Source organism: Leucoraja erinacea, chromosome 27 (genome assembly GCF_028641065.1).
Source record: "Leucoraja erinacea ecotype New England chromosome 27, Leri_hhj_1, whole genome shotgun sequence".
NCBI classification, from domain to species: domain Eukaryota; kingdom Metazoa; phylum Chordata; class Chondrichthyes; order Rajiformes; family Rajidae; genus Leucoraja; species Leucoraja erinaceus.
In genome coordinates this window covers 14,970,040-14,983,194 of record NC_073403.1, presented here as the reverse complement: position 1 = coordinate 14,983,194, position 13,155 = coordinate 14,970,040, and the positions used below count along the sequence as shown (strand labels likewise).

General features: G+C 48.5%; 1 protein-coding gene across 1 annotated transcript in view; it reads left to right on the top strand.

Annotated features, from left to right (window-relative positions):
• Positions 1 to 8,235: 8,235 nt before the first annotated feature.
• The window catches only part of plcl5 (phospholipase C like 5), a 133,118-nt gene continuing 128,198 nt past the window's right edge, over positions 8,236 to 13,155 (top strand). Inside the window, exon 1 of the mRNA XM_055657133.1 lies at positions 8,236 to 8,878. Within this exon, the coding sequence (XP_055513108.1) occupies positions 8,681 to 8,878 (198 nt within the window). The 5' untranslated portion in view covers positions 8,236 to 8,680. The remainder of the gene's footprint in view (positions 8,879 to 13,155) is intronic.

Here is a 13,155-nt window from a genome sequence, read left to right as displayed (position 1 = left end):
TGTAAACCAAGACATATCTTGAAAACTCTTTATGAAGGAACTGCAGATGCTGGGAAATCGAAGGTACACAAAAATGCTGGAGAAACCCAGCGGGTGCAGCAGCATCTATGGAGCGAAGGAAATAGGAGAACTTCTTCAACTTGAAGAGTCTGAAGAAGGGTTTTGGCCCGAAGCGTTGCCTATTTCCTTCACTCCATAGATGCTGCTGCACCCACTGAGTTTCTCCAGCATTTTTGTGTGCCTCTTGAAAACTCTTGTCAACCTCACCAGTGACAGCTATGTAAATTAAACTTCTCATCATCCGTAATAAATTAATAGGTCTCCTTCATTCAAATTTCTCCACTACTTTCCTGAGAGTGAGAATATTCCCATCAATGCTGATTGCCTGCCCAGATCGGATACATATGGCCTTGATCAAGAGGAAGGCGTCACATTTGAGCCCAATTCAGTTCCAACCGAAATCGACAACAATGTACATTCCAGTCAGGGTCATTTCACCGTAATTCAAGTCTTTCTCTCATGTTCTTTCACCCAAAGGATTGAGGCCAAATAGTGCTCCAGTTATCATAACATAGTTCTGCACTAAACTTGGACCTTTCCAGCCCATGTAATTGTTACCATATTGCATGACGCATTTACTCATTAAGCTGCTGGAAGAACTACACCATTCATTGATGTTTGGCTTGATAAATCGGGATTGTAATCATTCACAGTAACAACAATGTCATTATTTGGCTGTAAAATGCTGTATCAAATCTTTGATTTTGGTATTGGAGACTCGACTGCTTGCTTTAGCTGTCCTATCAGCCAAACACTTCACAAGCCATGCACAGTAATAGCATGATGCAAAGTGCAACATTTTGTAAATTAACAATCTTCAGAGACCATACCTGCAGATTGTGTTAATCCATAGTCTGAATAAAATGATGCCTGTCATCATTTTGGCTGTCTCCTCATTCTGTTTGTGCAGACTAGCTTGGCATCATCTAGCTATTAACGATACCATACTGACAAAGATGCATAATGTGGATATACGGTAGCTGCCCCTTTTACTCCATTTGGACTCACAATATCAGCCCCTCTGTTCTACCCATTCCTCTTCCACCTCCTCTCTTATAGAAAATGAACTTGTGTAGAAAGGAACTGCAGATGCTGGTTTAAATGAAAGATAGACACAACATGCTGGAGTAACACAGCGAGACAGGCAACATCTATGGTGAGAAGGAATGGGTGACCCTTCTGAACCTGAAACGTCACCCATCCTTCTTTCCAGAGATGCTGCCTGTCGCACTGAGTCACACCAGCATTTTGTGTCTATCTTCAGAGAATTAACTTGTTGTGTTCTCTTTCCCAGTGCTGACACAGGGACTGGGCCTGAAACATTGACTTAGTTTCTTTTCTCACATACACCCTGGCCTGCCTGAGTGCTTCCAGCATTTCCTGTTTTATTGCAGATTTCCAGCATCTGCAGATTTTTGATTTTCATTCTCAGATTCGGGTCTGTTTCAGCTGAGAGAGATGTTGAGAAACAGCAGTTGTCCATTGAACGACTTCTCGCTGGTGGTCAGGATGCAAGACATTGGAGCAAGAATATTAATCCATGAGCTTTCTCAGGCATTCAATCATTTCACAACTGACCCAGTGTCATCCTGGTCATCCTGACCTTAACCATCTCACTACCCAGTTCCCTGCACTCTGACATGGTGTTCAAAATACCTACCAGTTGTAGTCTTGAATGTACCCACCGACTGAGTAAAGTCGGTACCATCAAGAAGAGGGCACGATCATGTTTTGGTGTTCAGGCTGTTCACCGGCATTGCAGAGTCTCCCTTCACCAAGTTTAGGTTTAATATTGTCACTTGTACCTTGGTACAGTGAAAAGGTTATCCAATCAGGTCAGATAATACTATACATAAATGCAATCAAATCAAACTCGTACAATAGGTAGAGCAAAGGGGAAGGTACAGAGTGCTGAATATAGTTTTCAGCATTGCAGCACCCTAGTTTGATAGACAATGTCCAATGTCCACTATGGGGTAGAGGTGAATTGGAAAGTCGCTTGGGTTAAGGAAGGACCATTCAGAAGCCTGATAAGAGGGGAAGAAGCTGTTCTTGAGTCTGGTGGTGCACGCTTCCAATCTTCTCTGTACCTTCTTGACAGGAGCAAGGGATGACCAGGGTGGAGAGGTCTATGGTTATGTCGACTGTTTTTCTGAGGCAACATGAAGTGTAGATGGGGGTCAATGGCCAGGAGTCTGTGTAAAGGGCCTGTCCCACTTGGACGTTGTTTGCGCATCACGCAGATGGCGTGCAAAGATTTTGTACATCCCAAAATCCTGGGGCGCCGTGCGCAACACTGCCTACGTCACCACGCACCATGCGTGCTTAATGTGCACCAGAGGCTGGTTTACTGGACAGGCTACATCCACAACTCTGCAATTTCATGCAGTCTTGGGCAGAGTTGTTCCCAAACCAAGATGTAATACAACCTGACAGTATATTTTCTATGGTACACAGAAAAGCTGGAGAAACTCAGCGGGTGCAGCAGCATCTATGGAGCGAAGGAAATAGGCAACGTTTCGGGTCGAAACCCTTCTTTCTATGGCGCATCTGCAGAAGTTTGTAAGAGTCATTAGAGCCATGCTGAATTTCCAAGTCTCCTGAGGAAATAGAGGTGTAGCTGTGCCTTCTTGGATGTCAATGTGGTTTGTCCACGACAGATCATTGGTAATATTAATGCCAAGAAATTTGAAGGTCTCAATCATTTCCAGTCCTGCACCATTGATGCTGATGGGGGCATGTTTCCTCAAGTTGATAACTAGCTTCATCTTGCTGATAATGAGGGAGAAGTTGTGGTTTCTGACCCCATTTTGTTAAATTCTCTATCTCCTTTTGTACCTCATCTCATCATTATTCATAATCCAGCCCACAACGGGGGTGTCATCTGCAAACTTGTAAAGTGAGTTAGAGCTGCATTTGGCTGCACAGTTGTGAGAATATAAGGATTATGGTAGGGGTTTGAGAACACATCCCTGCAGGTCACCAGTGTTGAGAATTAAGTTCAAGTTCAAGTTCAAGTGAGTTTATTGTCATGTATCCCTGTATAGGACAATGAAATTCTTGCTTTGCTTAAGCACACAGAAAATAGTAGGCATTTACTACAAAACAGATAAATGTGTCCATATACCATGATATAAATATATACACATATGAATAAATAAACTGATAAAGTGCAAATAGCAGAAAGTGGTTATTAATAATCAGAGTTTTGTCCGAGCCAGGTTTAATAGCCTGATGGCTGTGGGGAAGTAGCTATTCCTGAACCTGGTTGTTGCAGCCTTCAGGTTCCTGTACCTTCTACCTGAAGGTAGCAGGGAGATGAGTGTGTGGCCAGGATGGTGTGGGTCTTGGATGATACTGCCAGCCTTTTTGAGGCAGCGAGTGCGATAAATCCCCTCGATGGAAGGAAGGTCAGAGCCGATGATGGACTGGGCAGTGTTTACTACATTTTGTAGTCTTTTCCTCTCCAGGGCGCTCAAATTGCCGAACCAAGCCACGATGCAACTGGTCAGCATGCTCTCTACTATGCACTTGTAGAAGTTAGAGAGAGTCTTCCTTGATAAACCGACTCTCCATACTCTCTCAGGAAGTAGAAGATTGATGAGCTTTTTTGATAATTGCTTAGTGTTCTCTTACCAGGAAAGATCTTCAGAGATGGGGTTGGCCCAGGAATTTGAAGTTCTTGACCCTTTCAACCATCGACCCATTGATATAAATGGGGCTGTGGGTCCCCCTCCTACTCCTTCCAAAGTCCACAATCTTTCAAGAGAGTCAAGAGTCAAGAACTTTTTTAATTGTCATTTGGAATCCCTGGAGGTCCAAACGAAATGGTTTCTGCAGCCATTCATTGGCTAAATAGACCCCAGACACAACATAATTACATTTTACATAAACATCCATCACATCGCTGTGATGGAAGGCCAAAAAAAACTTATCTCTCCACTGCAGGCTGAATGGCCTACTCCCCCCCCTAATTTCTATGTCAGAGTCAAAGTGGCCCCCAGCTGGCGATGGCGATTTCCCGCGGCCATTGAAGCCACGCCGGGTGGGCGAGGTCGCATTCCTGGGTCTTGGTGTTAGAGCCCCCGGTGTTCCGGCTCGCAAAGTTCTACCGGCCAGGTAGCCAGCGGGGCAATGGTGTCAGGCCCCGGATGGGAGCTCTTTGACCCCGCAATACGGGCGGGAGAATTCGCCGTTGCAGGAGCGACCCGAAAAGCGGTCTCCCTCCATGGATCCGCGGGCTCCCAGAGCCGTCCGCAGACCCGCAGTAGCAGCCTTCGCACTACTTTTTGTAGTCGGCATCGGCAGCAGCAGCAGCAGCAGCAGCAGCAGGCGAACCAGCAGCGCAGCAGCAGCAGCAGCAGCGCTCCTCCACCGCTCCTCCACCCACACCCGCTCCGGTCTCGGCCAGCTCCGCGACGTCAACGGTGAGTCGGCACCAGAGTCCCCCGGCTTCTTCCCGTTGGAGGCCGCTCTTCGTTGCGGCCTCAACGACACCTGAGACCTTCTCGAGAAAAGGTCGGGTCTCCAGTGCAGGGAGCTTTTTCAAAAGTTTCCCCCCCCCCCCCTCCCACCCCAGGAAAGACCCTTCAGAGACACACACACCCCAACATTTTAAAAGTTCAAAAACTACATAAAAACACAGACCCGTTAATATAAAACGCGGACAGGCTGCAGAGGCCGCTGCGGGCCAGAGCCGCGCCGCCTACCGGAGTTCCTTGGTTTTGCTGGTGTTGAGGGCCAGGTTAGTGCGCTGGCACCATATGGACAGTTGCTCGATCTCTCTTCTATATTCTGACATCCCCATCAGTGATACGCCCCACAATAGTGGTGTCGTCAGCGAACTTGATGACGGAGTTCGCACTGTGGTTGGCTACGCAGTCATGGGTATAGAGTGAGTACAGCAGGGGGCTGAGCAGGCAGCCTTGAGTTGCTCCCGTGCTGATTGTTATCGAGGCTGACACATTTCCACCAATATGAACAGACTGTGGTCTGTGGATGAGGAAGTCGAGGATCCAGTTGCAGAGGGATGCGCAGAGACCCAGTTCTGCGAGTTTGGTAACCAGTTTGGAGGGGATGATTGTGTTGAATGCCGAGCTGTAATCGATGAATAACAGCATGACATATGAGCTTTTGTTGTCCAAGTGGTCCAGTGCGGAGTGGAGGGCCAGCGAGATCGCATCCACCGTTGATCTGTTGTGGTGGTAATCAAACTGCAGTGGGTCCAGGTTTTTGTCGAGGTAGGAGTTGATTTGCTCCATGATCAGCCTCTCAAAGCACTTCATCACCACCGGCGTTAGTGCCACTGGTCGATAGTCATTGAGGCACGTCACCTTACTCTTCTTGGGCACGGGTATAATTGATGCCCTTTTAAAACAGGTGGGGACCTCAGACCTCAGAAGTGAGAGGTTGAAAATGTCCGTAAAAACGTCCGCCAGTTGGTCCGCACAGGTTTTTAGAACATGACCGGGTATACCATCAGGACCAGGTGCTTTTCGGGGGTTCACCCCTCTGAAGGATTTCCTGACATCGGCCTCTGTGACTGAGACTGAAATGCCATCACAGCGAATGGGAGCTCGGGAAGGCACATCAGTATTCTCCCTGTCAAAGCATGCGTAAAACGCATTGAGCTCGTCAGGGAGTGTTGTTTCACCGACATTCGAGCTGCCTCCTGGTTTCGCCTTGTAGGACGTGATTGCATTCAGGCCCCGCCACAGCTACCGAACATCTGTCATCCTCCAGTTTGGAGCAGAAGTCCCTTTTGGCCTTTTTGATGGCCTTACCAAGGTCATCAAGGTCATCCATTATTATGGAGGAGGTGTTGTTAACCTATCCTTGCTGATTGTAGTCTGGGTCAGAAAGTAGAGGATTCATTAGCAGATGGGGGCGCTGAGTCCGAGGCCCAGGAGTTTGTAGAAGAGTTATGATGTTGAATGTGGAGCTCTTGTCGATAAATAGTATTCTAACATGAGGTGTAGATGGGGTCAATGATCAGGAGTCTGGTCTGTGTAATGGACAAGGTTCCGCATGGTAGGCTGCTCTGGAAGGTAAGATCAATAGACAATAGGTGCAGGAGTAGGCCATTCGGCCCTTCGAGCCAGCACCGCCATTCACTGTGATCATGGCTGATCATCCACAATCAGTGCCCCGTTCCTGCCTTCTCCCCATATCCCCTGACTCCACTATCTTTAAGAGTTCTATCTAACTCTACCTTGAAAGCATCCAGAGAATTGGCGTCCACAGCCTTCTGAGGCAGGGAATTTCACAGATTCACAACCCTCTGTGTGAAAAAGTTTTTCCTCATCTCCGTTCTAAATGGCTTACCCCTTATTCTTAAACTGTGGCCCCTGGTTCTGGACTCCCCCAACATCGGGAACATGTTTCCTGCCTCTAGCGTGTCCAAACCCTTAATAATCGTATATGTTTCAATAAGATCCCTTCTCATCCTTCTAAATTCCAGAGTATACAAGCCCAGCCGCTCCAATCATTTGACAACATATGACAGCCCCGCCATCTCGGGAATTAACCTCATATGGGATCCAAGGAGGGATAGCTGAATGGATTGTAAATTGGCTCCATGGAAGGAAGCAGAGGGTGATGGTGGAAGGTAGCTTCTCGGACTGGAGGCCTGGACTAGTGGTGTGCCTCAGGGTTTGGGTGCTGGGCCCATTACGGTTTGTCATCTAAATCAATGATTTGGATGAGAACATACAGGGCAAGATTAGCAAGTTTGCTGATGATACAAAAGTGGGTGGTTTTGCAGGTAGTAAAGATGGTTGTGAAAATTTGCAGCAGGATCTGGATCGATTGACCAGATGAATCGTTGTTGGAATTTAATACAGAGAAGTGTGAGGTATTGCATTTTGGGACGTCTAACAAGGGCAGGACCTACACAGTGAATGGTAGGTAGGCCTCTGGGGAGTGCTATAGAGCAGAGGGATCTAGGAGTGCAGGTGCATGGCTCCTTAAAGGTTGAGTCGCAGGTAGATAAGGTAGTCAAAAAGGCTTTTGGCACATTGGCCATTTAGCTTCATCAGTCAGAGTATAGAGTTTAGTCAGAGTATAGAGTTTAGAAGTTGGGAGGTCATGTTGCAGTTGTATAAGACGTTGGTGAGACCGTGTTTAGAATATTGTGTTCAGTTCTGGGCACCTTGTTATAGGAAATATATTGTCAGGCTTGAAAGGGTTCAGAAAATATTTACGGGGATATACCCAGGACTAGGTGTGAGCTATAGGGAGAGGTTGAGTAGGCTGGGACTATTCCTTGGTGCGCAGGAGGATGAGGGGTGTATAAGATCATCAGAGGAATAGATCAGGTAGATGCACAGAGTCTCTTGCCCAGAGTAGGTGAATCATGGACCAGAGGACATAGATTTAAGGTTAAAAGATTTAATAGGAATCTGAGGGGTAACCTTTTTCATACAAAGGGTAGTGGATGTATGGAACAAGCTACCAGAGGAGATGGTTGAGGCAGGGACTATCTCAACATTTAAGAAACGGGTACATGGAGAGGACAGGCTTGGGGATGTGGAGGGATATGGACCAAGCGCAAGCAGGTGAGACATGTAGCTGGGACATGTTGTCCGGTGCGGGCAAGTTGGGCCGAAGGGTCTGTTTCCACGCCGTATCACTCTATGACTCCAACATAGATGTCAGACATTGGAAGCCTATGCCTTTTCATTGGGAAATTTGAATCTTCCGCCCTGAGGTGGCTGCGCTAGAGGAACAAGCTCTGGGTGAGGGGGGCACGCGAATAGATGCCATTCTCTCCACATTTCAGAATAACAACGTTCCTTACGCCCTTAGCGTGGATAACTAACTACTCTGCATCAGGTGTTCTGACTATTCTGAGTGAACGTGCCACTGTTTCCAAACACCGGGAGGGGTGAACTGGGTCTCCCTCGTTTAGTTTTCACAATGATGATATGAAGTAAATGGTTACTTTTAATATCAGGGGCGACCTGTTTGGCTGCGACCGCCTTGGTTTCAGAGCCGAGTGGGGTGGCGGGGAGGGAGACTGAGTCTTGGGAGGGGGGTGAAGAGAGACTGTCTGTGGGGTGGGGTGGGGGGGGGGGTGTGCCAGATACTCTACCCTCCGACGGGATACCCGGCCGCAGCGATGGATCATGTGGGGGCAGAGTTGGTGTCACATCCCGCAGTGATGTTGCAGGAGTAGTTAGTGTTGACTGACGGAGGGCTGCTCCGTGCTAATGTTAATGCGATAGTGAGTGAGCCGGGACCCAGAGAGGGGGTGAGCGAGGGGGGCTGCGGCTCTGCACTTGTCCAGCGGCGGTGGGGCACGTCCCTGCATTTGTCCAGCGGCGGGCACGTCCCCCAGCCCCGCACCTTGGCGCCTCCTGCCCTGACACGGCGGAAGACGGCTCAGCTGGCGGGCTCGGAGGATGCGAATGGTTTTACTCGGAGGGAGGTGGGGAGAGACGTCCTGCGCCGCACAACACGAGCCGGAGACCAGGCGCTCGCACCGGCCCGGGCTGATGTGAAGCAAATCCCAGCTAAGCCCACAGGAGTGAAGGAGAGCGGCTGCCCCGAGTCCCCGCCACTGGCAGCAGGGGTCCCGGGCGCAGGGTGGCCGACTCTGGGACACCATGCCCCGCTAACCATGGCCGAGGGACAGACGGACACAACTGGAGCCGGGTTGTCCGATCCTCGGGCACCCGCCGATCCCACCCCGGACACCAGCGGCTTCTCAGCGGACCCTCAGCCCGTGTGGAACGGGAGCCGCCCGGAGCTGGGCGAAGGTGCAGCCGGCAAACCCAGCTCGCCACCGCCACCGCCACCGCTCAGCAGCATTATCAAGGTAGGCACACACTCGCCCCGCTCACAACAACCCCATCCCCATCCCCATTATATAGCACTCTGGTCTCAAATACCAACCCCGCCTCAGATTTCCTGGGCTTTGCAATGCGACTGTTATTATTTGTGTGTTCCTCGTTCAACATTGTCCACAACACGACCGGCCAGCAGCCGCTCTGCGCCCCGCGGGACAAGTGAGCGTGAGCGGCGGGGAGAGCGGGCAGCAGCCGGTGCCAGTGCCAACGCCGCCTCTCCAAACATGTAGTCGGCGAGGACAGGAGCAGTTTGGGGAGGCGGTCAGGGCTATTTGTCGTTGCCCTTTGCACGGATCTGAGTCAGTGTCAGTAATTTTTTTCTGGTTCGTTACCAAATCACTTGTTTTTTCCTGTGTTACAAAACCGAATTCACCCCCTTCGCGGAGTAGCTCTGTAATACTCTTTATTGTACAGGCTGCTCACAGAAGTTGGAGGCAATTCAATCACATCTGGTAAAGAAAAATCCCGACCCACAGTTAGAGAGGGGTTTAATGAAAGTCATCGCTCTCCGTCTTGTTCTGGAGACTGTAGAATGCAATGCACCGGCCGCATGTTTCAAGAAAGTAAAGCAATCTCTGCTTGAACACTGCCTGGGAACTGAGCAAACTTGGATTTCAAACAGGGGGCTGTAGGTCCCCGTGATGATGAAAGCCCAATGGACTAAATATCCTGGGCGGATTTCTGGCGTGTCGTTCGCCGTTGCTGTGGTGTGGAGTGTGGGTTGCGGCACGGTGCAAAGACACACGTTTCATGTGCCAGACTGCACACTTCAGTTTCACTCGCATTTCCTCTGTTGAAAATCAGCTCTGATCAAACTCGGGCATGGGTTGTGTAGCTTGCACGTCATTCAAGTGCCGTTCAAAGACTATCCTCTACAACAGAGCACAGCACAGCTGTGATGTTCAACAGCATTGCATCCTGAATCTAGCACCGCCCACATTCTGGGCTGGAGGAAGCAGCGTTTTGGAGTGGAGTGATGGTCCCCATGGATCAGTACATTAACCAGATGTTTCTAGTAATGGGAGAATCCAGGACCAGAGGACACAACCTCAGATTAAAAGGAAGTATCTTTAGGATGGAGATGAGGAGTAATTTCTTTAGCCAGAGGGTGGGTGAATCTGTGGAAATTTTTGCCACATTCGGCTGTGGAGGTCAAGTTTTACAACAGAGATTGATAGGTTCTTGATTAGTACGGGCATCAAAGGTTACGGGGAGAAGGAGAGAGAATAGGGGTGAGGGAGAAACTTAGATCAAAGATCGATCAATAGATCAACTACGATCAAATGGAAGACTTGATGGGCCAAATGGCCTAATCCTGCTCTTATGGTCTTATGCACAAACTGGATAAATGCAGTGATTCAGTGGCTCCCTTGGGTTTCCTACAGAGAGTGGCCCACCTTCATATCATATGCTGTTCCTCTCATCCACAAGGCACGTCAGGAATGGGGCAGGATGCTGTGTACACTTGTCCGATGAGACAAGGTCCAGCCAGAAGCAGGACACCACCCAGGACAAAATGGTCCATTAAACTGGCCCTCAGCCCTGCCTTTGGGCATTCACTCCCTCCGCTGCAGGAGGTCTGTGACTGCAATGTGTACCTGTACCAATGCACTGTGGTTACTCACCACAGGTTTCTTCGAAAATGCCTCCCGAGCCTGTGAGCTCTGAAGGGTAAGCAGCAGAAGCACGGGAGTGCTTCCTTCTTGCTCTTGCTCTTGTTCTCCACGTCTTAAGCTGACTTGGAATTATAATACTGGCCCTTCTTGATCTTTGGGTCCAATGACTGAAACCCCATACGTATCCATCCAACGTAGAGGCCGAAGCAGTTCAAGAAGTTATCTCATCACTGCCTTCTCAAGGCCATGTGCGAAATGTCGAAAGCCATTCAACAAATTAAAAGGGGATGTGTGTGTCCCATCTCATCATCCGCACCCAATGATTTGCATGGCTTTCATTCTCATTTCATTGAACACTTAGTATCACAGTTACAGTGAAAGCGCTGAAAACTAATGGTTCAGCGTTTCTATTCCACCACCATGGCTGCGGAACTCTTTAAGTTCGTAATATGGAATATAAAGCAAGATAGTGTTTGAAGTTTTATTTATTTAGCGAATGCAAAGTCCTTTAGCCAAGCAGTTGCCTCTTGATTTGCTGTATGAAGGGTGACAAGTCCTCCTTTGAGTCTTTGTTGAGGGCATGCTTCAATGATGTGTTGCATTGTTTGCTGCTCTCCACAAGCACACACCGTGGGGTTGGACTGCTGCCCCATTTGTGAAGGCGGGCCAAGCAGGGGCCATGTCCAGTCCTGAATCTATTCAGCGTCGTCCACTGCTTCCTTGGGAGATTGGTGCCAGGGACCGGTAGGGTGGGGTCTGACACCAGATGTTTATTTGGGACGTTCTTGGACCCCCATTCCTTTTTCCAAGCTGATTGGATGGTGAAATCAGCTGGTGGTGGGTTCTTCCAAATTGGTCTTTGAAGTGAAATTACAGGATTGCCCCAAAACCCAATTGCTTTACTAATGCTCTTTATTGAATTAAATTGATTGAAAGATACAGCATGGAAACAGGCTCTTCAGCCCACTGAGTCCACATCAATCACCTACTCACACCAGTTCTATGTTATCCCACCGTTGCATTGACTCCCTAAACACTAGGGGCAATTTACAGTGGCCGATAAACCTGCAAACCCACACATCCTTGTAGGAAACCAGAGCATCCGGAAGGATCCCATGTGGACAAGGGGAGAATGTGCAAACTCAGCACAGACAGCACCCAAGGTCAAGATCAAACCCTGGCCTCTTCTGCTGTGAGGCAGCAGCTCCACCAGCTGCTCCATTTTAGGAGAGGAAATGTTTTCAACCTTGTGTATTGTGGACTATATGTTGTAGAATTGGACAACATAGAAACAGGCCCTTTGGCCCATTAAGTTTGTGCACTGGTTCCATTTTAAGGGGTGTGGGAGGAAAGCAGAGCACCTGGAGAGAGGAAATGTGAGGGGTCACAGGAAGAAGAACTCCATAAAGACAGCACCAAAGGAGGGAGGTGAACCTGTGTTGCTGTAGCTATGTGAATCCAAATGTGATTGAGTCCTATTTGTCCTCTGAAATGGTCTGGCCAGCCACTCTATCCAGCAGCAATTAGATGGGCGACAGATGGGCTGGATCTGCCAGTGATGTTCATCTCCCCAAAATAAATAACAACAAAAGAATCACCATCAGCAGGGTACCTTCGTCTGGTGTGGATATCTTCTGATACATGCAGTCACCAGTGTACCCTGCTGGCCCAGGACTTATGGCCTCAGAATGTTCACAACTGAGTTTTCAGACTCTGAGGTTAAGCAGATGACATGTGAATGATTTAAACATTCGCAAACTGCAAGCATGTTAGAAATCAGAAGCTATGTCATCCCCGGCCTTACAGTGTAGTGAATACTTGTTGCACACAAGGAGACATAAAGGGATCAGCTTTACAAAAATGAGTTGAAAATCCATGGTTTTCCTATTTAATTTGCTTTCATGCACTGCAATTATCACGGACATTGGAAAAGTCCGTGATAATCTCCCTTAAAAGAGGGGGAATTGTTATTGCAGAGCACTGCACTGTTTTTATTCATTGGGATGTTCTGCGCAATTCCCTTTAACCAGTTAATAGTGAGTGCATGTGGAAGGAAACCTGAGCATCTGGAGGATGGAGGATACCCATGCGGTCACGGGGAGAATGAGTATATTCCACACAGACTACACTCGAGGTCAGGATCAAACCCTGGTCTGTGTTCCTGCGAGGCAGATATTCTATCAGCTATGCCGACTGTCAGATCTCCTGCCCATTTTTTATCCTTCATTCTGCTCAAATGTTTGTCTCTTTTTTTTTTTTTTAAACCCGGACTGATTCAATTTCTACCACACTCCAGGCAGTGTATTCCAGATCATTCCTGCTGTCTACAAAGTCCTTTGTACATTCCTCCCCCCCAATTTTTAAAAGCTTTTTGAAGGACAAATGTCTGCTCAGCCAAGCTGGGGCATAAATGCTTCATTTAAGCCACCGAATGAAAAGAGAAATACAACCAAAGTCAGCAGCCCTTGTGTTGAGACTGCTTCAACTGCAGTGCTGGAGGCTCGTAGTGTCTGAAGGGGAATGTGGGATTGACACTTTGAATGAGGCCATCTGACAAAAGTGAGTTACAGGTGAAGCATTGGGTTGTCTTTTCCCCACCTGCAGCTGACCAGCTTGATGTGCATCTTCAG